Source organism: Poecilia reticulata, chromosome 11 (genome assembly GCF_904066995.2).
Source record: "Poecilia reticulata chromosome 11, P_reticulata-male-v2, whole genome shotgun sequence".
NCBI lineage: Eukaryota > Metazoa > Chordata > Actinopteri > Cyprinodontiformes > Poeciliidae > Poecilia > Poecilia reticulata.
This window is the reverse complement of record NC_088840.1, coordinates 29,439,040-29,466,173: the sequence shown is the minus strand read 5'-3', so window position 1 is coordinate 29,466,173 and position 27,134 is coordinate 29,439,040. Positions and strand designations below refer to the sequence as shown.

Genomic DNA, 27,134 nt, shown 5'->3' with positions numbered 1-27,134 from the left:
ACAGACATGAACTTTACAGGGCAGACAGCGCCACACGCTGGGCAGCGAGGTGAGATGGAAACGCTGCATGATCCTTAGTTCACAAAGATAAATCATTCTCATCGCTCCTCAACTCCTCTGAAGGCGACTTCAAGTTATTCCTGTGGTTCACATAGAGCTGCTCAGCCAGAGCTAACAGGCCGGGTTTAGACTCCTACCGTGATTTCTGCACAGAATCGTGATTCCTCACAGGAAGTTGATGTAAATATCCATCAGGTCAGCCTGTGTCCAGTCTGAGTGAGAGGAGGAGCGCGATCCGCGCTGAGGTCAACTTTAGAGATAAAGCAGAAGCAACGTCAAGAGGCAACATGCTGAGGCAACGTGCTGAGGCAACGCCAAGAGGCAACGGGCTGAGGCAACGTCAAGAGGCAACGGGCTGAGGCAACGTGCTGAGGCAACGCCAAGAGGCAACGGGCTGAGGCAACGGGCTGAGGCAACGTCAAGAGGCAACGTCAAGAGGCAACGTGCTGAGGCAACGGGCTGAGGCAACGTCAAGAGGCAACGTCAAGAGGCAACGTGCTGAGGCAACAGGCTGAGGCAACGTGCTGAGGCAACAGGCTGAGGCAACGGGCTGAGGCAACAGGCTGAGGCAACGCCAAAAGGCTCCAGCTGTGATTGGTCCGCTGTCCTGCTTTAAATGCGTAAATTATAAACTTCTATAAAATGATGTTTTAGGAATAAATCTTCTCCGCCTGTGAAACGCTCAGAGCAACAGAGACATTTGCAATCCGACTTGATTTAGAAAGAAAAAAATGAAGCGATTTTTAAAAATTGTTTTATAAATAATATTTTCCTAAAAACAAGCAACGCTTAGCCTGGCGGGGAGGAGGAGCCTATTGAAGCATGGCGGGCTGCCAGGCTTATCATACATTGGGGGGAAACTCAGAACCATCTGATGCTTCCTGCAGCGTCAGTCAGTGACAGATTCAGACTGTAATGGTTTAGACCAGAGCCAGACTGGTTTTAATGGTTTTAATGGTTTTAATGGTTTTAATGGTTTAGTGTTAAAGTCTCTGAGGATCAGGATGTTTGTTGTTCTCAGAATTAAGTCGGATTGTTTTTAATCCGGCCAGGAAGCTGCTTGTTAGGCTGGTTCTGGATCTGGTTCTGGTCCTGGTTCTGGTTCTGGATCTGGTCCTGGATCTGGTCCTGGTTCTGGATCTTGTTTTGGATCTGGATCTGGATCTGGTCCTGGATTTGGATCTGGTTTTGGATCTGGATCTGGTCCTGGTTCTGGTTTTGGATCTGGTTCTGGTTCTGGATCTGGATCTGGTCCTGGTTCTGGTTCTGGTTTTGGATCTGGTTCTGGTCATGGTTCTGGTTCTCGTTCTGGTTCTGGTCCTGGATCTGCGTTGTCAGTCAGTACCAGATTATTTACTGATCCGATGCTAACAGAGTTTGATAGTGTCCATTATAGGACGCTTTGGATCAGAACCGGGTCGGGTTCAATTCCCTCCTGCTGCCACTGCTGAGCTTAATCTCCCCGGATTAGAGCGCCAATCCGGACTGGCGCAGGTTGGGAAGCATTTTGTCTCCTTGTAGTTTTTCCAGCCATCATAAACCAGAGCTGAGCTTCGTCTGGTCCAGAACCAGAGTGGATCTTTGGGTCAGAATGCAGCTGATCGGTTCTGGACGGGGAGCAGATCAGGCTGCTGAATGGATCCTCTGTGATCCAGATGTGGGGCGCGGCTCATTTTCATTCCATCTGGATGTTTTTCTGACATTTCGCCGCACATGGTGGAAACGCGGCGTCACCGGCAAACGCGCAGAGAGTTCAGAGAGAAGCTGCGCAGATCTAGTGATGAAACGCGCAGCTTTGCGCAGCCAGAATGTGTCAGTCGGAGTGAATTATGGCGCAAAGTTGCGCAAAAAGCAGCGAGAACAACACTGCTCTGTCAGAGTGATTTATGGCGCGCAGCTGCTGCGGCTTTCTGGGTTTATTAGCGGCAGTTTGGAGACTAAAATATGCGCAGAAGGAGCTGATCTGTGGCCGCACTGCGCAGGCCCAGAACAATAAAAGCAGGTCTGCTCCGGGTTCTGGTTCCGGACGGTTGTGTAACACGGGAGAGGCTCGGAAAACTCGGGCTGGGTGGTAGTGGGAGTTTGTACGCGCGCGCGCGCCGCGTTTCCCTCCACGCGGCGCGGCGCGGCGCGGCTTGTGTCCCAGGGAGGAGCTCGGTGGGCCGGGCTTCAGTGCAACCCGACACGGCTCGGCTCCGCTCCGTCCTCCTGGCCCCGTGAAAGGACGGGCAGAACCTGCGGGGCCGGTCCAATCCACGCAGGAGGGTGGGGGGGGTGGCTCCAGCAGCTCCAGCAGCCTGACGCGCCGCGCCGCCGCGCACACTCGGGATGGCGGCAGCGGAGGACTCGGTGCGGACCGCGGTACCGGCCTGGCCCGCCGCCCTACAGCGGGACTTTCGGTACCGACGGACCGACTTCATCCACGAGATGCGGTGCGAGGACGTGGGCTTCCACCTGTACAGCCAGATGTGCTGCGCAGGTAGGTCCGGGTCCGGGGGGGCGGAGAGCCAGGACGGGTCCGCTTTATCTGGTTCTGATGGACGGAACCAGCGAACTGCTAACGAAACCTGTTTATGGACCAGAACCGGTCAGAACCAGTTAAACCTTTTCAGTTTTAGACTTTTAAATTTCTTCCAAAGTTTAAAGAAAGTCTTTATTTCTGGTTTAGTGTCTGACCTTTGAACCCTGGCAGAGGGTCTGGTGCTGCTGTCATGAAGCCGTTTTGGACCAGAACCGCCTCTGGACTCTGCTGCGTGTGTGTTTCAGTGGCTGTTGCCATGGAAACCACATGTTCCCGATGAGGCTGCAGGAATGATAGTAAATATTCCAGATTATGTGTAATCTGCACTGTGTGCTCGGCCAGCAGAGGGAGCCAGAGAGCGCATGGGTCTGGGTCGTAAATCATCCGGTTGCCATGGTAACTGCTGCAGTCAATCTGCAGCAAACCAAACGATCTCCAGATGAGCCGATGATTTATTCCACATTTCATAGTTTCGTTTTCCTGCAGCGATGGTGGTCATGTGGAGCGCGCCGAGCCGTCAGTATGTTAGCTGCTGTGGGAGGGACCTCAGGGCGCAGCAACACAGACTGCAGAGGAGCGGTTCCACTTGCAAAAGAGATTTACTTCATAAAAACAAACTATATCTGATCAATATCGTCAATACAGATCCAATATGTTGATCAATATTCCAGTTATGAATCAATTTAGCCTTCAATTAAAGGAGCTCAGTGTTTCGACGGCTTTCAGTTTTCTTTCAGTTTGTTCCAGATCTGTGGAGAATAGAAGCTGAATGTTTGCTTCAGATGATTATTGATTTTTGATTCAACCTGGAAAATCTGAACAGTTTCTGCAATCAGAGGATTCAAAACAGTCGGTGGCGCCGAATGGAAGGGCTACAAAACGAAGCCTCCGTTTGTCCATCCAGCTGCTGCAGCGACGCGCCGTGCAGCAGGTCCAGCAGCAGGTCCAGCTCCATGCAGCAGGTCCAGCAGCAGGTCCAGCTCCATGCAGCAGGTCCAGCTCCATGCAGCAGGTCCAGCAGCAGGTCCAGCAGCAGGTCCAGCTCCATGCAGCAGGTCCAGCTCCATGCAGCAGGTCCAGCAGCAGGTCCAGCTCCATGCAGCAGGTCCAGCTCCATGCAGCAGGTCCAGCTTCATGCAGCAGGTCCAGCAGCAGGTCCAGCTCCATGCAGGGCCGGTCCAAGGCTGAATGAGGCCTGGAGCACAATTTGACTTGGGGGCTTTAACAGAAGTGCAAATAATTGATATTTATTTTAATTGAAATTTTCTATTTGTTGTTTTTTCGATTCTATAGTTGTGGGTTCACTGTGACCTGAACATGACCCCGACACTCGGCCAAATGGACAGGCAGCAGAAAATACTGACCCCCCGGGGGGCAGGTGTTAGACCAGTGTTTCTCAACCTGTTTCAGCCCAGCCCAGCCCCCCCCCACCAAAGCAATTATTTTATCATTAATATTAACCATCACTATTGTAGATGTTTTGATTTTTATGCTTGTTTCTGTATTTATCATCAAAATAATTTTCCAGAGAACAAAAAATCATGAGAATAGAAATTATTTTCACAGGCGTCTAAAAAAAATGTAATAAACATTAAAGTTAAAATCTGTAGGCCTAACAGCCAATCAGAGTGGAGAATATATTCTTATTCTTTTCCATTTTCTAGTGTTAAATCTTCCACTAAATGACCAGATTAAAGATGTTCAACATGCCAGTTTAAACTCTGATCTATTAGCAACCGACTGAGCTGCAGCATTAAAACATGGATAGAACTGTAACTACATTAATCAAAGCTCTTCTTCTCTTCAGGGTTTCTGGTGGTGCAGCTCTGTGCTGCCTTCAGGAGAATGGGACATCAGAGCATCATCCATAAAACTTCATGTGGCATTTATTGTTCAAACCAGAGCTTTCAGTGGAAAAACTAAAGTTCCTTTTAATACAAATATGAGACAGAAACATGGATTATATCTTTATATAGACCGTCTATTGATTATAGATTAATAGTTTTAATGGACAGAAATGACCAAGAACAAATCTGGTTCTTATTCAGATCCTAATGAGTCAAAGTGTCATGGAGTCATCAGCCTCATGACATTAACACTGACATGAACAATAATATTGAAGAAATAAATATATCAAATCTAATTAAAACATAAATAAGTGATCAGTTATTTACTGTTATGGTCTGTAAGATATATTTATTCTCAGTACTAGATATGGTCTCAACAAACCCCATGATATTTCAACAATATTGTTTTACCTTTTATCTGAAATAGTGTCTGTTTATTCTTGCCATACAGTCTCTGTATTAATTATTGCTCTAAAGGTCTTGCCATACCAGTTTATTCCTCTGTATTTACTTTAGTTTCTTAGTTTATTCTTGCATTTTGTTCTTCATTCATTTCCATTTAGTTTCCTTTGATTAGTTTTATCCTCTCTTGGTTTATTGCTATGTCCACTTTAGTTTCTTTCCTGTTGCTACATTTATTTTATAATTTATTAACCATCAGTAATCTTCACTCATCACCTGCTGCGCCTCCTAATCATCATGTTTCACATCATGTGTTGATTTTTCACTGTTCAGCATCAGATTCTCTGTTTTTATGCCATAATTCACATCTAGTTCGTCGCTCCGTTTTATGTCCCGCTTCTCCTGTTTCAGAGTTTTGCGCAGTGGCGCAACTACACATTATTCAGGTGGATGCGAAAACATAGATCGGATTTCTTTATTTAAATGGGTTCATTTTTCAGAGGGATACAAAGTGAGGTTATCGTGATTTTAGTAATTGCATGTTTACAAGAGCGATTTTCTGTTGTCCTTCCATGGAAGCAGGCAGCATCCAGATGGACAATAAAACTCTTTTTAATATAAGTTGCTGCTTAACATGATCACAGAACTGGCTAAACATATGTACAAAAATACCAGACAAAGTGAATAACAGCAACGTCATCAGTCGGTGTAACGCTGAACTGATGCGGTGAAGCTACTAGCAGGAGCTGCGCCAAGAAGCTAACAGAAGCTAACAAACACTGAATAGAAGAAGAGCTGCCATTGATACAGTTGCAGCCAAGCATGATTTAATGTTACACAATACAGTTTTACCAAGTTGCTCAAAGTCTAAACTGGTATTGTTGTGCATTTAAGGTGTAAAGTTTACCTTCGACCAAACGCCCCCCAAAGGCAACCCAGCGCCGCCCTTTGGTAAAAATGTCCGCCAGCGCCCCCTGCAGTCCTCTGAACGCCCCCTGGGGGGCGGTACCGCCCACGTTGAGAACCGCTAGGTTAGAAGATCGATGGATGGATGGTTTGTTGGATGGATGATGGATGGATGGTTGGTTGGTTTGTTGGTTGGATGAATGGATGGTTGGATGATGGATGGATGGATGGATGATGGATGGATGGTTGGATGGTTTGTTGGTTGGATGAATGGATGGTTGGATGATGGATGGATGGATGGATGGATGATGGTTGGTTGGATGGTTTGTTGGTTGGATGGATGGTTGGTTGGATGATGGATGGATGGATGGTTGTATGGTTGGATGATGGTTGGATGGATGGATGATGGTTGGTTGGATGGTTTGTTGGATGATGGATGGATGGATGATGGATGGTTTGTTGGTTGGATGGTTTGTTGGATGGATGGTTGGTTTGTTGGTTGATTGGATGGTTTGTTGGATGGATGATGGATGGATGGTTGGTTGGATGGATGATGGATGGATGGATGGATGGTTTGTTGGTTGGATGAATGGATGGTTGGATGATGGATGGATGGTTTGTTGGATGGATGATGGATGGATGGTTGGTTGGTTTGTTGGTTGGTTGGTTGGATGATGGATGGATGGATGGATGATGGATGGATGGTTGGATGGTTTGTTGGTTGGTTGGTTGGATGATGGATGGATGGATGGATGATGGATGGATGGTTGGATGGTTTGTTGGTTGGATGAATGGATGGTTGGATGATGGATGGATGGATGGATGGATGATGGTTGGTTGGATGGTTTGTTGGTTGGATGGATGGTTGGTTGGATGATGGATGGATGGATGGTTGTATGGTTGGATGATGGTTGGATGGATGGATGATGGTTGGTTGGATGGTTTGTTGGATGATGGATGGATGGATGATGGATGGTTTGTTGGTTGGATGGTTTGTTGGATGGATGGTTTGTTGGTTGGATGGATGGATGGATGGTTGGTTGTATGGTTGGATGATGGTTGGATGGATGGATGATGGTTGGATGGACGGTTTGTTGGTTGGATGGATGGATGGATGGTTGGTTGTATGGTTGGATGGATGGATGATGGATGGTTTGTTGGTTGGATGGTTTGTTGGATGATGGTTGTATGGTTGGATGATAGTTGGATGGATGGATGATGGATGGTTTTTTGGTTGGAGGGTTTGTTGGATGATGGTTGGTTGGTTGGATGATGGATGGTTTGTTGGTTGTCTGGTTTGTTGGTTGATGGATGGTTTGTTGGTTGGATGGTTTGTTGGATGATGGTTGTATGGTTGGTTGATGGTTGGATGGATGGATGATGGATGGATGATGGATGGTTTGTTGGTTGGAGGGTTTGTTGGATGATGGATGGTTGGTTGGACGGTTAGTTTGTTGGTTTGTTGGATGATGGATGGATGGATGGATGATGGATGGATGGTTGGATGGTTTGTTGGTTGGATGAATGGATGGTTGGATGATGGATGGATGGATGGATGGATGATGGTTGGTTGGATGGTTTGTTGGTTGGATGGATGGTTGGTTGGATGATGGATGGATGGATGGTTGTATGGTTGGATGATGGTTGGATGGATGGATGATGGTTGGTTGGATGGTTTGTTGGATGATGGATGGATGGATGATGGATGGTTTGTTGGTTGGATGGTTTGTTGGATGGATGGGTGGTTTGTTGGTTGGTTGGATGGTTTGTTGGATGATGGATGGTTGGTTGGACGGTTAGTTTGTTGGTTGGATGATGGATGGATGGATGGTTGGTTGTATGGTTGGATGATGGTTGGATGAGGGATGGATGGATGGTTAGATGGATGGTTTGTTGGTTGGATGGATGGATGGATGGTTGGTTGTATGGTTGGATGGATGGATGATGGATGGTTTGTTGGTTGGATGGTTTGTTGGATGATGGTTGTATGGTTGGATGATGGATGGTTTGTTGGTTGGAGGGTTTGTTGGATGATGGTTGGATGGATGGATGATGGATGGTTTGTTGGTTGGATGGTTTGTTGGATGATGGATGGTTTGTTGGTTGGATGGTTTGTTGGATGATGGTTGTATGGTTGGATGATGGTTGGATGGATGGATGATGGATGGATGATGGGTGGTTTGTTGGTTGGAGGGTTTGTTGGATGATGGTTGGATGGATGGATGATGGATGGTTTGTTGGTTGGTTGGTTTGTTGGTTGGTTGGATGGATGGATGGATGGATGGATGGATGGATGATGGATGGTTTGTTGGTTGGATGGTTTGTTGGATGATGGATGGATGGATGGATGATGGATGGTTTGTTGGTTGGATGGTTTGTTGGATGATGGATGGATGATGGATGGATGATGGATGGATGATGGATGGTTTGTTGGTTGGATGGTTTGTTGGATGATGGTTGGTTGGATGGTTTGTTGGATGATGGATGGATGGATGGATGGTTGGATGGTTTGTTGGTTGGTTGGATGGATGGATGGATGGATGGATGATGGATGGTTTGTTAGATGGTTGTATGGTTTGTTGGATGATGGATGGATGGATGGATGATGGATGGTTTGTTGGATGATGGATGGTTGGATGATGGATGGTTTGTTGGATGATGGTTGGTTGGATGGTTTGTTGGATGATGGATGGATGATGGATGGTTTGTTGGTTGGATGGTTTGTTGGATGATGGATGGATGGTTTGTTGGTTGGATGGTTTGTTGGATGATGGATGGTTGGTTAGATGGTTGTATGGTTGGATGATGGTTGGATGTCTAACTGTCTCCCAGGATCATCAGTAATATTCTGCGGTTCCTGCCACCATCTTTAAATCGGAGCCCGGTGGACCCGCCCTGGGCAGAACCGGTTCTGTTGTGATGCTGATGTTTCACCACTTGCTGCACTGAACTGTGTGATGAAGGTCAGATCATCATCATCATCATCATCATCATCATCACTCGGTTTATTGTTCACTGGAAACACAGCAGATTTCAAGATGGCTGCCATTCCTACAGTCTCTCCATCTTCAGACCCCGCCTCCTCTGATCCAGTCAGCCAATCAGCTTCCACACAGAGCTGCTTTTCACAAAAACAATATTAAATCAGCCTGCAGGTGGAGCCAGGCTCCGCCCCCTCAGCCTGCAGGTGGAGCCAGGCTCCGCCCCCTCAGCCTGCAGGTGGAGCCAGGCTCCGCCCCCTCAGCCTGCAGGTGGAGCCAGGCTCCGCCCCCTCAGCCTGCAGGTGGAGCCAGGCTCCGCCCCCTCAGCCTGGGAGTTTCCCCGAATGCCCTGCAGACACTCATTCCTCTCATTCCTCCCTCCATCATGTGCGATCCAGATGGTATTACCCAGCATTCCTTGCTGCTCCAGCCCAAAGCAGCTTCGGGGCGGCGCTGGAATCTGGACCCATAAATCATCAGAAACACGTTGAGCTCGGCACTGACTCAGAAATAACCTTTCAGTTCTGGATCTTTGATTATTCAGCAGAACCTGATGAAACCAGGAGACGTTTCCATTTCTCCGATGGTTCCACAGCCGGGCCCAGTGGTTCTGGTCAAAGACGCGGCGTTCCGCTGAGGAATGTTTACCTGATGAAGCGCTCAGGTTCCGACATGTCGCTTCACTCTGCAGGAATCCCAAACATCTGCTGCTCCACGGTTCTGCTTCTGGCTGATGGTTCTGGTTATGAGCCCAGTTTGCATGGGAGCCTTCATGACCCAATGGTTCCAGAACCGTCTGACCGGTCCGAGAGAATCTGGTCTGATATTAAAACAAACTGAACTTCGTAACTTTCTGTCCAAACCGACCAATAAAAACGCTCGCTGTTAACACACCAACCAATAGGAACGCTCGCTGTTAACACATCGACCAATAGGAACGCTCGCTGTTAGCACATCGACCAATAGGAACGCTCGCTGTTAGCACACCAACCAATAGGAACGCTCGCTGTTAACACACCGACCAATAGGAACGCTCACTGTTAGCACACTGACCAATAGGAACGCTCGCTGTTAACACACCAACCAATAGGAACGCTCACTGTTAACACACTGACCAATAGGAACGCTCGCTGTTAACACACCGACCAATAGGAACGCTCGCTGTTAGCACACCGACCAATAGGAACGCTCGCTGTTAACACACCAACCAATAGGAACGCTCGCTGTTAGCACATCGACCAATAGGAACGCTCGCTGTTAGCACACCAACCAATAGGAACGCTCGCTGTTAGCACATCGACCAATAGGAACGCTCGCTGTTACCACACCAACCAATAGGAACGCTCGCTGTTAACACATCGACCAATAGGAACGCTCGCTGTTAACACACCAACCAATAGGAACGCTCGCTGTTAACACATCGACCAATAGGAACGCTCGCTGTTAACACACTGACCAATAGGAACTGCACTCCACATCGTCCCGCCCTCAGAAGTGTGAAACAGAATCTGTCAAACACAGAAAAAGAAAAAATTTAATTCATAAAACTTGATCTCAAGAATATAAATAACATAAAATCAGATTTTATTTTCTTAGAGAATAAAATGTGAAAACGTAGCGAGATAAATGTAGGTTCATCTGTCAAACATTATGACCCAAAACGTGTTTTATTATTGTTCCAACTTTCATTCTTTAAACTCATTTTCTGTTTCCTCGGGGCACCTGGCTCGGCCTGGTGGGCGGGGCCAACAGGGGAGGTTCCGGTGGGCGGGGCCAACAGGGGCGGTTCCGGTGGGCGGGGCCAACAGGGGCGGTTCCGGTGGGCGGGGCCAATGCCAGGCTGTGCTGCGCAGCAGCAGGCCTGCAGGGAGAGGAGCTGAGAGTCTGGATCAGTAAGCTGCTGCTCTGCCGGGCCCAGTGGATCAGAACCATGGAGGCCCGGTTCTGGAGCGGCTCGTCAGATGGCAGCGATGGCGTCTTTGTAGAGGAGCCGTTCTACCACGGCATGCTGCGGGCCACCGACCACAGGAAAGGTGGGAATACTTTCTGCTTCCAGCTGCAGGGTCGGCCTGCTGCTCTGGTTCTGGTTCTGGTTCTGCTGGGGTCAGAGGCTTCACCTGCCCAGACTCACCCTCTGTGTGTCATGAAGGCTCCTCTGTTTTCCTGACAGGAAAATGTGTTTCTGCCTCAGGAGAGAAGTTCTGACCCGAACAGAGGAATTTAACTGCTGAAGCAGAAAAGCGACGATGAGACGTTTCCTCCGGTGGTTCCGACCACATTCAGACTTTACCGGGTCGAACTGGACTGACTGGTGGTTCTCTGTGGTTCTGGATGTTTCTCAGCCTCTCAGCAGGGAATCGTTCAGACTGACGATTGTTCCTGTTTCTCAGCTTCATCACTTCTGTGTTTAGAAAGTTGTGAGCGTGTCAGTGAGTCATCGGCGTGGTGCCAGCCTGAACCGGGTCGGGTCGGGTCGGGCTGGGCGTCGGCGCCACGAGTCGTTGCTCGGTTCCCTCTGATTACTTCTGCTTCCTGTAATCTGACCATCATCTGATGGAGACCAGGAGGAAACTGAGTGCAGCTGCTGCTGCATGGCTGCAGGAGAAACGAGCTGCAGGGTGGGACACGTTTCCATCACCACACACACACACCTACACACACACACACACACACAGGCTCACACACACACACACACACACACACACACACACACACACACACACACACACACACACACAGGCTCACACACACACACACACGGTCACACACACACACACACACACACCTACACACACACACACACACAGGCTCACACACACACACACAGGCTCACACACACACACCTACACACACACACACACACACACACACACACAGGCTCACACACACAGGCTCACACACACACACACACACACACACACACACACACACACACAGGCTCACACACACACACACACACACACACACACACACAGGCACACACACACACACACACACACACACACACACACACACACACACACACACACACACACAGGCTCACACACACACAGGCACACACACACACAGGCTCACACACACACACACACACACACAGGCTGACACACACACACAGGCTCACACACACACACACAGGCTCACACACACACAGGCTCACACACACACACACACACACACACACACACACACAGGCTCACACACACACACACACACACACACACACACACACACACACACAGGCTCACACACACACACACAGGCTCACACACACACACACACACACACACACACATAAATTTTCAAATTTTCTGTTAATTTCTCAGATTTGTGCCATGGGGCCGTGGGAAGACTGTTTTGTGGTTCTGTGGTTTTATTTCTTGTGATAATTAAAAGTCAACACCCCGATCAGAACCAGCGTTCTGATCGAGGTGTTGATCCGTTTTGGTGGCCTTAGGATCACATCTCTGCTTTTTGCGGATGATGTGGTCCTGTTGGCTTCATCGGATCGTGATCTGCTCTCACTGGAGCGGTTCGCAGCCGAGTGTGAAGCGGCCGGGATGAGGCTCAGTGCCTCCAAATCCGAGGCCATGGTCTTGAGCCGGAAAAGGGTAGAGTGCCTTCTCCGGGTCAGGGGGGTCGTCCTGCCTCAGTTGGGACGACCCAGGACACGCTGGAGGGACGATGTCTCTCTATGGCCTGGGAACGCCTTGGGGTTCCTGGAGGAGCTGGAAGAGGCTGGGAGGGAAGTCTGGACCTCCTGAGGCTGCTGCCCCCGCGACCCGACCCCGGATTGGATGGATGGATGGATGGATGGATGGATGGATGGATCAGCTTTGGGTTTTAACAAGCGCTCTGCAGTTCTGTCTGATCCGATGTCAAATGGACTGAGATTCTGTTGCTGGTGTTGTAGCACTAGGTTTTGGTCTCGGTCATTGAGGACTAGGATTTTATTTCAAGACCACAACTGTAAAAATATCATTAAATTGTCAGCATATTGTCCAGTTTATTTAACGTCTTTGTTTTCACTGGATGTAAAACATACCGATTAAACTCCAAGCAATAAAGCGACTTACTGATGACGTGTTTGTGTTTCCGCCGCCCCCCTCTAACTCGCTCTGAGACATGGCAGTTTGTCTCGGAGCGGGAGAAGACGTCCGTCTAATCGTCGGTAATAAAGTTTCCTACGTAAATCATAGGAAATCATGACGACATGTGAATTAAGCAGCGTTTCGCTTTCAGACGGTGGGACTACGTCCAACTTTTGTTGTCACTTAGAAAAGCAGCTCAGAGAAAGTTGCGCTCTGTGAGGTGATGCTAGCTAAGCTAGCTGTACACGGACATGTTGCGTTTGCGATGATAAATGCCGCCACTTCCTGCGCTTGTTGTTGACAGACGTGCTGCACATGTGCGACGATGCTGTGACAAAGTCTGTAATATGTGATGTGACTCACGAACGATCCGATTCTTCTGAACGGATCTTCACTGTAAACGACAGGACTGGAGTCTCACTGAGAGCCGTTCTTTGTTGTAATGCTCTGGTTCACTGCAGTAGCTATTATTATTCTATTTTATTAAATATATATATTTATTTAATCATCGAATAAATAAAATCCAAGAACGTAAGATCACACAGAGCGCATGGCTCTGATTATTTTCGCCACCTGGTTTCATGCAGGAGGAGACGGTGACAGCAGTCAGGGTCTACCCTCTGAATAACGGTTTCTGACAGGGGCCCTATGAGCAACCACCCAGGGCGTTATCTTGTTAGGGGCGACATGAGACCTCTGCAGATTGTGACACAGAGATGATAATTATAAATTATAATTTATTCCAACTCTAAGCATTTAATATCTAGGTGTTTTTATGGGAATGTGGATCTTTCAGCTGCTCAGATTGATCATATTTCATATTTTATTGCGTCACGTAGCGCGGGGCGCCGGCCTCAGGTTAGGTGGTCGTGACTACAACACCATCTGTTGCTGAACTGGTCGGTTCGGTTGGATCTTCTCTTTATGATGTTAACCTGCTGCGAACCTCGTCGCCTTGAGCAGCAATAAGGGACTGAACTGATTCTGTGACTGGTGTTTCCACAGATGAACGGGACCGGGTCCAGAAGAAGACCTTCACTAAGTGGGTCAACAAACACCTGATGAAGGTAAGACGATCCGGCTCTCATGAAATAATCTGACAGATTTTGGGACAGAATCGTTTCTCAGGGTTCTTAATCCAGGGTTCCCCAGGAATCGGCCCGGCGGTCGGTCCAAGTGTTTTTATATTAAAGATGTTAAGTTGACAGGAAATGTAAAACATTACTGGGTAATTTATGGAAAGCATCTCCAATGAAATGATATCTAAACCCACAACTAGTCTAAACAACAAATCAAAAAACACAGTTAAAATTAATTTAAATTATTTGCACTTCTGTTTAATCCAGATTAACTCAGCGGCTCCATGGGGCCCTCAGGGCTTCAGGGGCCATAAATGCTGATATTTTAACAGATACATAAATGTAACATTTATTTATTGAGATGATCAATGCTGCTGAATTTGATTTAGTGGTTTTGTCATAAATTAAAAGATTTTAAATGGTTTAACATTTAAATATAAGATTTTAACTAGCTGGCACGTTTACTAAAAGTTCAAAGAACAATATGTATGGTTACCATAGCAACAGTCTGATGCTGAGTTTAATCTTTGAGTTTGAGCTGTTTGTTCACAAATATAAATTGGTAATCTGGATTATAACTGATGGTTTTTCGGTTGGCCAGTTAATCTCCTCCTCGTCTCCCAGATTAAATCCAACACAGAAGCTGTTAGAGCTGCTGATGGGGCCCCTCAGTCAGATTCTGCCCCAGGCCCCATCAGCCTTGGACCGGCCCTGCAGGATGAGTTAAACCTGCTGCACTGAGCAGAGATGAGCCACAAACAGGAGATTTAATTCAATGCAGCTAATGTAGCTTTAGCAGCTCTGACATTTCTGTCTGTTGAGTTTTAATCAGAATCACAGAAACTTTTGGTTGCTGGAGTTTATGGGACGAGTTTCTCAGATCACCTCGCGGCCGCGCGCATTAGCTATTAGCATCTGATATGGTTTGATGCATCGTGTAACCGGAAAAATAATAATAGAACAATATAAAACCAGCGTGATGCGTGACCACGAGGAGAAGCTAAAGCTCCTCACCTGAACCTGCATGATGAGGTTAGCGCTGGTTCGTTAGCTGCTAACGCTCCGACCAACCAGGAACACAGACATGAACTTTACAGGGCAGACAGCGCCACACGCTGGGCAGGGAGGTGAGATGGAAACGCTGCATGATCCTTAGTTCACAAAGATAAATCATTCTCACCGCTCCTCAACTCCTCTGAAGGCGACTTCAAGTTATTCCTGTGGTTCACATAGAGCTGCTCAGCCAGAGCTAACAGGCCGGGTTTAGACTCCTACCGTGATTTCTGCACAGAATCGTGATTCCTCACAGGAAGTTGATGTAAATATCCATCAGGTCAGCCTGTGTCCAGTCTGAGTGAGAGGAGGAGCGCGATCCGCGCTGAGGTCAACTTTAGAGATAAAGCAGAAGCAACGTCAAGAGGCAACATGCTGAGGCAACGTGCTGAGGCAACGCCAAAAGGCAACATGCTGAGGCAACTTCAAGAGGCAACGTGCTGAGGCAACGCCAAGAGGCTACATCAAGAGGCAACATGCTGAGGCAACGCCAAGAGGCTCACAATGAAGTCCAGACCAGCCGGGTGTCTCTGCATGCGGCCCGTTCCCACCTGGATCCGCTTTAGGATCCGGGCCAGAACCACTCGTTCCATTTCTCCGTCTCGTCTTGTTTCTTTGCATTTGGACAAACGCTAAACAGGAACAGGAAGCGCCGACGTTACAGCGAGGCTAATCTGCTATCGGGCCCAAACGGGCCTGTTAAAACACCACAGTTTCATCTGCCCTGGTGTGTGTATGTGTGTGTGTCTGTGTGTGTGTGTGTGTGTGTGTGTGTGTGTGTGTGTGTGAGCGTGTGTGTGAGCGTGTGTGTGTGCGTGTGTGAGCGTGTGTGAGCGTGTGTGTGTGTGTGTGTGTGTGTGTGTGTGTGTGTGTGTGTGTGTGTGTGTGTGTGTGTGTGTGTGTGTGTGTGTGTGTGTGTGTGTGTGTGAGCCCGCGCGGCACACTTTGCCCTTCCAACATGTCTTGGAGGCTCAGAAAGGAAAACCTTTGGAAAATGTCCAGTTGACGGATTCATGGAAAAGTTTTGTCAGCTCTAAGCTCCAACGTTTCTTCTGGATTCTCCAGTGGAAAAAATCAGCAGAATTTAAATATTCTCAGTTTTTTGTTGTGGAAAACATGTGCAGTAAAGTTTGGTGAGGAGGTTTCGCCTGCAGCAGGACGAAACACGGCAGGCGGCTCACATCTCGGACTCTTCCTGAAGTTTTAAGGCAGATCTGGAACGGAAACACTGTCTGCACTTTATCATTTCCATGAGGTTCTCCATCTTCTCACAGCAAACTGTTTGTTCTCTCCATCCTCTCTCCTTCCTCCTGTCCTCCTCCATCCCTCCTTCCCATCAGCACTGGAAGGCTGAGGTAGGACCCGGTCGCTCCTGCCTGCATGTCTGCCTCTCCCTGACCCGCCTAACCTCCCTCTTTTCCTGCTGTCTAACATCTTCAGGAGAATTTTCTGCAGTTTTGTTGAATTTATCCGCTGGAGATGAGAAGCTGAACCGTGAATGAAAGCATGAAAATCTTAGTTTCTTCATTCCTGGAGTCAGACGTAGAGCTGTGGTTTAATCTGAGTCTATTAAAACTCTTACAGTTTGAATTATATTTAGTTTGATTTGCTTTTTGTGACATTAGTTCCTTCATGTCTGAGTGATTAACAAATTCAACCAACTAGACAAATAACCGTCGTCTAGTTGGAATCTAATTTCTATTTTTATTGATCAGCAGTTGAGGCTGTATGAATATATTTGAGCCAATAGCTGTCAGTGTGCTGTTGGACCATGTTTGGAACTGATGAGACTGTTAATAACGGGTTAATAACTGGTTAATAACCAGGTTAGCTAATAACAGATTAATAACCAGGTTAGCTAATAACAGGGTAATAACCAGGTTAGCTAATAACAGATTAGTAACCAGGTTAGCTAATAACAGGGTAATAACCAGGTTAGCTAATAACAGGGTAATAAACAGGTTAGCTAATAACAGGTTAATAACCAGGTTAGCTAATAACAGGTCAATAACCAGGTTAGCTAATAACAGGGTAATAACCAGGTTAGCTAATAACAGGGTAATAACCAGGTTAGCTAATAACAGATTAGTAACCAGGTTAGCTAATAACAGGGTAATAACCAGGTTAGCTAATAACAGGGTAATAACCAGGTTAGCTAATAACAGATTAGTAACCAGGTTAGCTAATAACAGGGTAATAACCAGGTTAGCTAATAACAGGGTAATAACCAGGTTAGCTAATAACAGGGTAATAACCAGGTTAGCTAATAACAGGGTAATAACCAGGTTAGCTAATAACAGATTAGTAACCAGGTTAGCTAATAACAGATTAGTAACCAGGTTAGCTAATAACAGGGTAATAACCAGGTTAGCTAATAACAGGGTAATAACCAGGTTAGCTAATAACAGGGTAATAACCAGGTTAGCTAATAACAGATTAGTAACCAGGTTAGCTAATAACAGGGTAATAACCAGGTTAGCTAATAACAGGGTAATAACAGGAGACTGACCTGCCAGATGTTTTGTTGCAGGCCCAGCGCCACGTCACTGACCTCTATGAAGACCTGAGGGACGGACACAACCTGATCTCCCTGCTGGAGGTCCTGTCTGGAGAGACGTTGGTGAGTGTCCCCCGGTGTCCCTGTCCTCTCTGAGTCTCTGTCCCCCTGGTGGCCCCCGGTCAGCAGCGGCCCTGTCTCCACGTCTGCATGACTTGTAGATCTGTTCAGGTCCTGCTGAGGCTGAGCTCACGTTGAAACACTAATTTCATTTCTGGCTTCCATCTTGTAACCGTTCTGCACTTCTCTGTCTTTGAGCCTTTTTCTTTCCTTTCTTCTAACTGCTGTCTGCTTCCCCTGACCTCTGACCTCTGCCCTCTGCCTTCCTGTCTCGCGACGCTCCGGCTGTAGCCGAGGGAGCGCGACGTTGTGAGGAGCGTGCGGTTGGTGAGTGGCGCCTGGACTGCAGGTGGGAGGCGGGCGTGGCATGCGCCACCACCAGGTGGCAGCCTGCCGGTCGTTGCATGTTGGCCGTCACCACAAACCCCCATCCTCACCGTCCTCTGATCACTGGCGATGGCAGCATCATGTCAGAGGGTCAAAGGTCGACTCAGAAGATCAAATCAGAAATAAAACGAGCAGAACTAAAAGATTCAGTGAGAAATATTGATGCTAATTTAAAATGTCTGCTGCTGATTTTAATCCAACAGAAAAATGACCAGCAGTTTAAATTAAATATTCAGAAACGATGCGATTAATATTTTCACTGTATATTTATTCATGTCTTTAGTTTTACAAAATAACCATAATTTATTCCTTTCTCATCAAAAGGTATTTTATGTTTACACGTATAATAATTATTTTGTGCTTTTGAGCTCAGTGACAATGTTCATTTAACAGATGATTTTGTTGAAAGTCGTTTCTTCCTTTCTCACTTTGACTAAATTAAAAACAGCTGCTGGCACCATTCTGAGATTTTTAATTCCCAAGAAAAGAGAAATTAAAGTTCTGTTGAAAAAACCAAATAATCTCAGTTTAGCGTCAGATTGTGCCTGAAAGAGGCGGCGAAGTTCAGCCGATGGTCCATTTTTACAGGATGTAGAGAAACCAGTCCAACCACAGACATCTCAACCCATAATGATGATGATGTCAGATTATCATCATCATCATTCGGTTTGCAGCTCCTGGAATCTGACAGAGCTGCTGAAACAGGGAACGTTTTTCCGTTACGGACGGATCACTGGGAATGTTAGTCACCCATCTTCATGCTGTCACCTGCAGACATCATCTGTGACGCATCTCTGGGTCAGATCTGACCACAAACATGCAGTTTCACCTCTGACCTCCAGCACCATGACTAGCATAGCTGTTAGCGTAGCTAGCCCTGCACCATGGAGTTTGGTCTAAGCGCGTCTGTCCTCTGTGGTCTCTTGCAGCCGCGGGAGAAGGGCCGAATGCGCTTCCACAAGCTGCAGAACGTCCAGATCGCTCTGGACTTCCTCAAGCACAGACAGGTGAGGGACATTCTGGACGGACGGCGCCCTCGTCTCCCTGACCCTGACCTCTGCCCCCTTTTCAGGTCAAACTGGTCAACATCAGAAATGATGACATTGCAGATGGAAACCCCAAGCTGACCCTGGGCCTCATATGGACCATCATCCTTCACTTCCAGGTACCAGATTCACAACTTTTAAACTCCAGATCCGTCAAGTCAAAGGAACTTTACTGTCAAAGATCGATGCCACAGGATTCACTCTGAATCGTCTCGTCAGCCTCCAATGTGCAGTTCAACATAGAAACATAGAAATAAGACGGTAACCCCCCAACACACACACACTGCAATAAGGAGAACATGTAGATGGACAATAAACACACAGCAGAAGAAGAAGGACTGCACACTGATCTGATCTGGACCTGATCAGGTAACCTGAGGTGGTGCAGATGAAGGTGTGAAGGATGTTTATGTTCCTTGAAACGTTCAGTTTGTGATGAAATGCTCAGCTTGAGCTCCGGTGTTTTTAAGTTTGTTGCGTTTCCCTGGTGATGACCGTTCAGCCGCCCTTCGCTCTCCTCTGGCTCCTGGTGACCGAGGAGCCGTTTCCTGTGCTGATGGAAAACCTGCTGACGGTGTTTTCCTGCTTCGCCGAGAGGCTGCAGGTGATGGCGGAGGTTCCAACCTCCTGCGGCGTTGAGGGCGAAGCAGCTCAGCTCCGCTGACTCGTTTGGTTTCCTGCTTTTCTCCTCGCAGGACCAGACATGGACCAGACTCCCAAACTGTTTCTACATTTCATCCCATTTTCTGTGTGCTGGAAGTGAAAAAACTCCGTTTCCCTGAGTCTGAACTCCGGTTTCTACGCTGCTTCCTGCCTGGAGGAAGCGCCGGTTCTGGTGTCGACCCGCAGCTCCAGTCAGGCTCCACCCTTCCTGTTCTAGAAATAAAATGATTAGTTGTGCTCTGACTCAGCCATGAAGCCGGTTGAGAGCGGCTGCAGCAGCAGATAATCCGCCTGCGGGGAATAATCCCAGTCGCCTCGACTTTCCCGGATCTCTGCAAACAGAAAGTCTCTGCAGGTTCCAGCAGTTTGTGAAAGAAACTGAAGGATGAAAATGTTTTGAAGCTGCAATTAGACCCAAACTGGGAGCTTTAGATGTTCATTGCAGGAATAATCCAGATTAAACTCTCCAAGGTTCTGGGATTAAACTGGTTCCAGAGGCTGAGTCCTGGAAAACCCCAGAAAGTTGTTTTTGTTCTGTGAAATGTTCCGTTGGGATTCTCCTCCTCCGTGTGACTCAGAGTTTTCCTCCCAGCACCAATAAAACTTTCCCGTCTCTCGGTCCAGCAGCCATTAGCGGCTGCCTGCGGGCGCATTAAACGCTGCAGCGTGGAAAACAAAGCCCGCATTCTCACACTTCCAGGTTCTGTTTGGTTCTGATGCATCACAGCGCAGCCAGGCCAGATTTATGGGCGTCATGAGTTCTGGGAAGGTCGGATCATAAATAACTGACATCCAGATGAAGCTGGAGGCAGAACCTCAAACTGCAGATTTAAAATGAGCGTCTGAAGCTTTAACTCCATGGAAATCCTTCACTTCTGGTCGTAGACAGCAGAACCTCAGAGCTTCAGGCTGAATTCCTCGTTTCTGCTGTTCTGAGCCGTTTTACAGAAACTCGGCATAATGAAGGAGTTAGCTAACGTCACCGAACTGGATCATTTCTGTTCCCCGAGACAAAAACAGCAAAAACTAATAATTATATCCAAAGCATGCGGAGCAGCTGAATCCTCAGCTAGCAGCTAGCAGCTAGCACACAGCGCTAACCGGAGGCTCACTGCTGACCAGCGGCCAGGACCGATACAAAATCACCGCCAGGAAAAAAAATGGCCGATTCTCAAAACTGGTTATCTGGAAGTCGTGACCTGAAACGTGGCGTGGTTATCTCAACTCACAGCAGGAGTTCTGGTCCACAGCTGGTTCTGACCGTGTGCTGATGGTCTCCCCAGATCTCGGACATCCAGGTGAACGGCCAGTCGGCCGACATGACGGCCAAGGAGCGCCTGCTGCTGTGGGCCCAGCGCATGGTGGAGGGCCACCAGGGGCTGCGCTGCGACAACTTCACCACCAGCTGGAGGGACGGCCGGCTGCTCAACGCCGTCATACACAGGCACAGGTGAGACCCGGTCCAGACCCGGTCCGAGGCCAGGGTTCTGGTCGAGGTTCTGAACTGAACGTAGATGCCGGGTTCACTGGACCTGCTGGTTTTCCCTCTGCGTCGTCGCCGTGGAAACGGCGTCACCATGGCAACGCTGTTGTTAGCGTCAGGTTTAAGCTGCACCTCAGATTAAACCCCCTGGTGGCGAACAGGAACCAGAACTTTAATCCAAACATTGTAAACTTGGGATTAAAGTGATCATAAATGTTTTATCCGCTTCGTTTCCCGACTGGATCTCTGGGTTTCCAAAACGAAAACCCAGCCAGCTGCAGCTCGGATCGTCTGGTTCTGACCCGGTTGAACCTGCAGAGCCTTAGCCGGTTCCTCCTGGTTTCCGGGTCAGGCTGGGCGGGTTCTGACCCGGTGTGGCGCCTGTGTGTGCAGGCCCAGCCTCGTCGACATGCACCAGGTGTTCCGGCAGACCAACCTGGACAACCTGGAGCAGGCCTTCAGCGTGGCTGAGCGGGAGCTGGGGGTCACCAGGCTGCTGGACCCAGAAGGTGAGCAGAACCAGAACCAGAACCCAGGGTTTGGGTCCGGCAGGGTCTCACTGCTCCCTGTTCCTGTCCAGATGTGGACGTTCCCCACCCCGACGAGAAGTCCATCATCACGTACGTCTCCTCGCTGTACGACGCCATGCCGCGCGTCCCGGACATCCAGGACGGCGTCACGGCCAACGTGAGTTCTGATCCGGTTCTGATCCGGTTCTGATCAGTGCGTCCTGCCGGCCTGGTGAAACAGAGCCTGATGTTTAGCTGCCAGCATCTGGGCCTCGTGTTCTGGATCCAGAACCGGTCCTAGTTCTGGTCTTCCCGTCTCTGCGCTGAGTGATGAAGTGGTGATGAAGGAGTGATGAAGTGATGACTGAGTGATGAATGAGTGATGAAGTGGTGACTGAGTGATGAAGTGGTGACTGAGTGATGAAGTGATGACTGAGTGATGAATGAGTGAAAAGCGGTGTGCATCCCGTCCTGCAGGAGCTGCAGCTGCGCTGGCAGCAGTACTACGAGATGGTGGCCGTGCTGCTGCAGTGGATCCGCCACCACATCCTGGTCTTCCAGGACAGGAAGTTCCCCAGCGGCTACGAGGAGACCGAGGTTGCCGCGTCGCCCACCTTCACCCTGAGGATGAGGAGGCGGAGGATGAACTGACGTCTGCGTTTCCTCCTCAGGTTCTCTGGCGCCAGTTCCTCAAGTTCAAGGAAACCGAGCTGCCGGCCAAAGAGGCGGACAAGAACCGCTCCAAACTCATCTTCAAGTCGTTGGAGGTGAGTTTCCCGGTTCCCCCGATGGAGCGACCCGGACTCACGGCGTTTCCGTCCGCAGGGCGCCGTGCAGGCCGGCCTGGTGAAGGTTCCTCCGGGCTACCACCCGCTGGATGTGGAGAAGGACTGGGGGCGTCTGCATGTGGGCATCCTGGAGCGAGAGCGGCTCCTCCGGACCGAGTTCGAGAGGTGAGCACAACGCAGAGCCACATGCTGCAAGCAACACGGTCAACGCCGGACCGCTGTGATGCGTCACATGGTCCCGCCGCGATGCGCCACTCGGCGCCGGACCGCTGCGATGCGTCACATGGTCCCGCCGCGATGCGCCACTCGGCGCCGGACCGCTGCGATGCGTCACATGGTCCCGCCGCGATGCGCCACTCGGCGCCGGACCGCTGCGATGCGTCACATGGTCCCGCCACGCAGCGTCACGCGGCGCCGGACCTCTGCGATGCGCCACGCGGCGCCGGACCTCTGCGATGCATCACGCAGCGCCGGACCTCTGCGATGCGTCACATGGTCCCGCCGCGATGCGTCACGCGGCGCCGGATCGTGACTCATCTCCTGATGAGTCCAAACACATCAAACACTGTTTGTCCTGCTGGTTTGGAAGTAAAACATGAAATTAAAGGAAGCACATGACTCCGTCTCATCGCTATGGAGAAAACATAAACGTTTCCCGGTCACATGGGGCGGCGCTTCCAGCCCTGTGGCTTCGGCCGCTCTCCGTTTAGACTCACATCATGGCTTTCCTGCATCAGGGCCACCACTATGTGCTGCAGAGGAGGACGCAGTGAGTGCCCACTCCTCTGCCGCCTCCTTTTCTCTCATGCATGTTGACCTCTGACCTCTCTCCTCGCTGCAGGCTGGAGCGACTCCAGAGGATGGTCAGTAAGGTCCAGATGGAGTCGGGGGTGTGTGAGGAGCAGCTCAACCAGGTGGAGACGCTGCTGCAGACGGTGAGCATGTTGTAATGCCGCGTTGGTGCTGCAGGGGGCAGCAGAGGGTCACAGTAATTAATATACATATTTGTAAATTTGGTCATTCAGATAAAATTGTAAATTTGTACTTAAAATAAAAACTAATTATGTTTGATTAACCCTCCTGTTATGTTGCGGGTCAAATTAAACCATTTTAAAGTAACAAAAAGTTTTTTCTGCATGAAACTTTTTCTATTTGTCTTAATACGTATAAACATATAAACTGAAAATGGTTCATTTTACACATTTGCAGTTTCCCACACAGTTTAACACATTTCCTGCAGGTATATCTGGTATTTTCCACGCTTAATGCCACAGGTTCGCTGGTTAACGAATTCAACATGAAGACAGGCGAATATCACACAAGCCTAGTTTATGAACGTTACCCAGTGCTAACATTAGCTAGCACAATATGCTACCGGGGATCGCGGCAGACTAAATACGTCATAATTTGTGTAAGATTTCTTCTTTGAAACCAGGTGGACACTTTAGTAGCTGCTAAACGGTGTAATGTTGTAAAGATTACTGACCTTCACATTCTGTGTCCCGCCACCGGAGCCCTGCAGTTCGGGACACAGTTCTGAGAGTCATCCGCTTTAGTCAGCGCTAACCAATCAGAACACGTTGCTCGTCCTTAAGCCCCGCCCCGGATGTTCATGTGAGATTCCCAAGCAAATAAAGTTCAACCAAAAAACAGGAGCTTCAAAAAAAACTTAGACTCAACCAAAAAATTCTGATATGCAAAAATAAAAGTTTCAAACAAAAATTTGTGATTTCAATTTTAAAAACACTTTAAACATTTTTTTGTTTTGTAAAAAAAATATTTTTATGAAAAAAAGTTTTTAAGAATTTTTTTTGTTTTAAAAAAATAATTAGTACAATTTGAAACAATTTTTTTTTTTTAAATCCAAAGGTTTTGATCACAACTCTGTTTTTGTTTGACATGATTGTTTAATAATTGTGAAACAAATTAACTCCATAAACCAATCAGACGTTCGGTTTAAAAGATTATTGAATTTATTGTTTTCACCAACCAGCCGTCTAAAGGATCAGGCGAGTTTAAGAGGTGGTTGTGTGGAGTCGTCCTCAGCAGTCAGTGTTTTCCAGTGTGGAGAATCAGGTTGAGTTTTCCGTCCCACGGTGTGAAGCGTGTTGCTGAACTTCCTGTTTGCTGCAGGATGTGAGGATGATGAGTTCTGGGAAACCGGCTCAGCACACAGCAGAGGTGGAGGCAGACCTGGAGAAGGCAGAGGGAATGATCCGCCTGCTCTTCAACGACGTACAGCTGCTGAAAGATGGACGCCATCTGCAGGCCGAACAGATGTATCGCAGGTAAATGGTGTTTCTGAAGGCTGCAGCACTTCGTCCTGCGTTGCTCCGGCGGCCAGACGATCCAGAGTTTTACTGAAATCCTCCCTTCAAGATGTTGATGTGATCATTTCTGGGCTCTTTTAGAGTCTATCGTCTCCATGAGAGGCTGGTAAACGTCCGCAGTGAGTACAACCTGCGGCTGAAGTCAGGCGTGACCACAGCCCAGATCCCCATGACCCAGATCCCCATGGCCCAGATCCCCATGACCCAGATCCCCATGACCCAGATCCCCATGGCCCAGATCCCCATGACCCAGATCCCGGTTCAGGTCCACTCCCAGGTCGGTCCACCCCTGCAGTCCTCCAGGGTGCGTCCGGAGCTGGACGAGGTCACGCTGCGCTACGTGCTGGACCTGCTGGGTTGGGTGGAGGACAACCAGCGGCGGGTGGAGGAGGGCGAGTGGGGCTCCGACCTGCCCAACGTGGAGACGCAGCTGGGCAGCCACCGGGGCCTGCACCAGTCCGTGGAGGAGTTTCGCTCCAAGATCGAGAGGGCGAAGGCCGACGAGGTACGGCGGACAGAAACCTCCTGAAGGTTGATGGTGAGGAAGAGGAGGATAGGTCTTCATCTCGTTGTTTGTGACTCTGCAGGGTCAGATTTCTCCGGCCAGTAAGGCTGCGTACCGGGAATATCTGGGAAAACTGGAGCTGCAGTACGGAAAGCTGCTGGTGAGCAACACAACGAGCTCTTCCCGTCGGCCTCCCCGCGTTTCCACCATCACAAATCCTCTTCCTCTCTGCAGAGCGCCTCTAAGGCTCGCCTGCGCCACCTGGTGGAGCTGCACGCCTTCGTCAGCGCAGCCACTAAGGAGCTGATGTGGCTGAACGAGAAGGAGGAGGAAGAGGTGAACTACGACTGGAGCGACAAGAACTCCAACATGGCTTCCAAGAAGGAAAGCTACTCGGTAAGCGTTTGGCGCCTACGGCCGTCCTGCGGGGCATCCTGCGGGTTCTGTGGCGTCCTGTGGGCTACGTAGCGTCCTGCGGCGTCCTGTGAGGCGTCCAGCGGGTTCTGTGGCGTCCTGCGGGCCGCGGGGCGTCCTGCGTGTGTCCTGCGGGGGCGTCCTGCGGCGTCCTGTGAGGCGTCCTGTGAGGCGTCCTGTGAGGCGTCCTGTGAGGCGTCCAGCGGGTTCTGAGGAGTCCTGTGGGCTACGTAGCGTCCTGCGGCGTCCTGCGAGGCGTCCAGCGGGTTCTGTGGCGTCCTGCGGGCCGCGGGGCGTCCTGCGTGTGTCCTGCGGGGGCGTCCTGCGGCGTCCTGCGAGGCGTCCAGCGGGTTCTGTGGCGTCCTGCGGGCCGCAGGGCGTCCTGCGTCGCGGGGCGTCCTGCGTGTGTCCTGCGAGGCGTCCAGCGGGTTCTGTGGCGTCCTGCGGGCCGCAGGGCGTCCTGCGTCGCGGGGCGTCCTGCGTGTGTCCTGCCAGGCGTCCTGCGGGCCGCGGGGCGTCCTGCGTGTGTCCTGCGGGGGCGTCCTGCGAGGCGTCCAGCGGGTTCTGTGGCGTCCTGCAGGCCGCAGGGCGTCCTGCGTCGCGGGGCGTCCGGCGTGTGTCCTGCGGGGGCGTCCTGCGGGCCATGGGGCGTCCTGCGTGTGTCCTGCGGGCCGTCCTGCAGGCCGTCCTGCAGGCCGCGGGGCGTCCTGCGGGCCGTCCTGCAGGCCGCGGGGCTTCCTGCGTGTGTCCTGCCGGGCGTCCTCCGGGGGCGTCCTGCGGGGGCGTCCTGCGGGCCATGGGGCGTCCTGCGTGTGTCCTGCCAGGTGTCCTGCGTCGCGGGGTGTCCTGCGTGTGTCCTGCCAGGCGTCCTGCGGGCCGCGGGGCGTCCTGCGTGTGCGTCCTGCAGGCCGCGGGGCGTCCTGCGTTGCGGGGCGTCCTGCCGGGCGTCCTGCGGGGGCGTCCTGCGGGGGCATCCTGCGGGGCGTCCTGCGTCGCGGGGCGTCCTGCGGGGGCATCCTGCGGGGGCGTCCTGCGGGCCATGGGGCGTCCTGCGTGTGTCTTGCGGGGTGTCCTGCGGGCCGCGGGGCGTCCTGTGTGTGTCCTGCCGGGTGTCCTGCGGGCCGTGGGGCGTCCTGCGTGTGTCCTGCGTGGCGTCCTGCGGGCCGCGGGGGCGTCCTGCAGGCCGTGGGGCGTCCTGCGTGTGTCTTGCGGGGCGTCCTGCGGGCCGTGGGGCGTCCTGCGTGTGTCCTGCCGGGCGTCCTCCGGGGGCGTCCTGCGGGGGCGTCCTGCGGGCCATGGGGCGTCCTGCGTGTGTCCTGCCAGGTGTCCTGCGTCGCGGGGTGTCCTGCGTGTGTCCTGCCAGGCGTCCTGCGGGCCGCGGGGCGTCCTGCGTGTGCGTCCTGCAGGCCGCGGGGCGTCCTGCGTTGCGGGGCGTCCTGCCGGGCGTCCTGCGGG

At 50.2% G+C, this 27,134-nt stretch overlaps 1 protein-coding gene across 11 annotated transcripts in view; it reads left to right on the top strand.

Annotated features, from left to right (window-relative positions):
• LOC103460343 (plectin) overlaps window positions 1–27,134 on the top strand; it is an 81,856-nt gene that overhangs the window by 27,416 nt on the left and 27,306 nt on the right. For 7 of the 11 annotated variants that reach the window (XM_081612177.1, XM_081612176.1, XM_081612178.1 and 4 more), the window contains 16 exons: window positions 13,811–13,872; window positions 17,468–17,557; window positions 17,846–17,881; window positions 18,871–18,948; window positions 19,014–19,106; window positions 20,934–21,100; window positions 21,527–21,642; window positions 21,714–21,820; window positions 22,120–22,239; window positions 22,314–22,409; window positions 22,468–22,595; window positions 23,272–23,365; window positions 24,564–24,718; window positions 24,842–25,265; window positions 25,348–25,425; window positions 25,500–25,661. In XM_081612177.1, the coding sequence (XP_081468303.1) occupies window positions 13,811–13,872; window positions 17,468–17,557; window positions 17,846–17,881; window positions 18,871–18,948; window positions 19,014–19,106; window positions 20,934–21,100; window positions 21,527–21,642; window positions 21,714–21,820; window positions 22,120–22,239; window positions 22,314–22,409; window positions 22,468–22,595; window positions 23,272–23,365; window positions 24,564–24,718; window positions 24,842–25,265; window positions 25,348–25,425; window positions 25,500–25,661 (2,006 nt within the window). Of the gene's footprint in view, window positions 1–2,163; window positions 2,540–10,608; window positions 10,751–13,810; window positions 13,873–17,467; window positions 17,558–17,845; window positions 17,882–18,870; window positions 18,949–19,013; window positions 19,107–20,933; window positions 21,101–21,526; window positions 21,643–21,713; window positions 21,821–22,119; window positions 22,240–22,313; window positions 22,410–22,467; window positions 22,596–23,271; window positions 23,366–24,563; window positions 24,719–24,841; window positions 25,266–25,347; window positions 25,426–25,499; window positions 25,662–27,134 lie in introns of those variants that run through there. The other 4 variants (XM_081612180.1, XM_081612181.1, XM_081612184.1 and 1 more) reach the window with 4 other exon arrangements.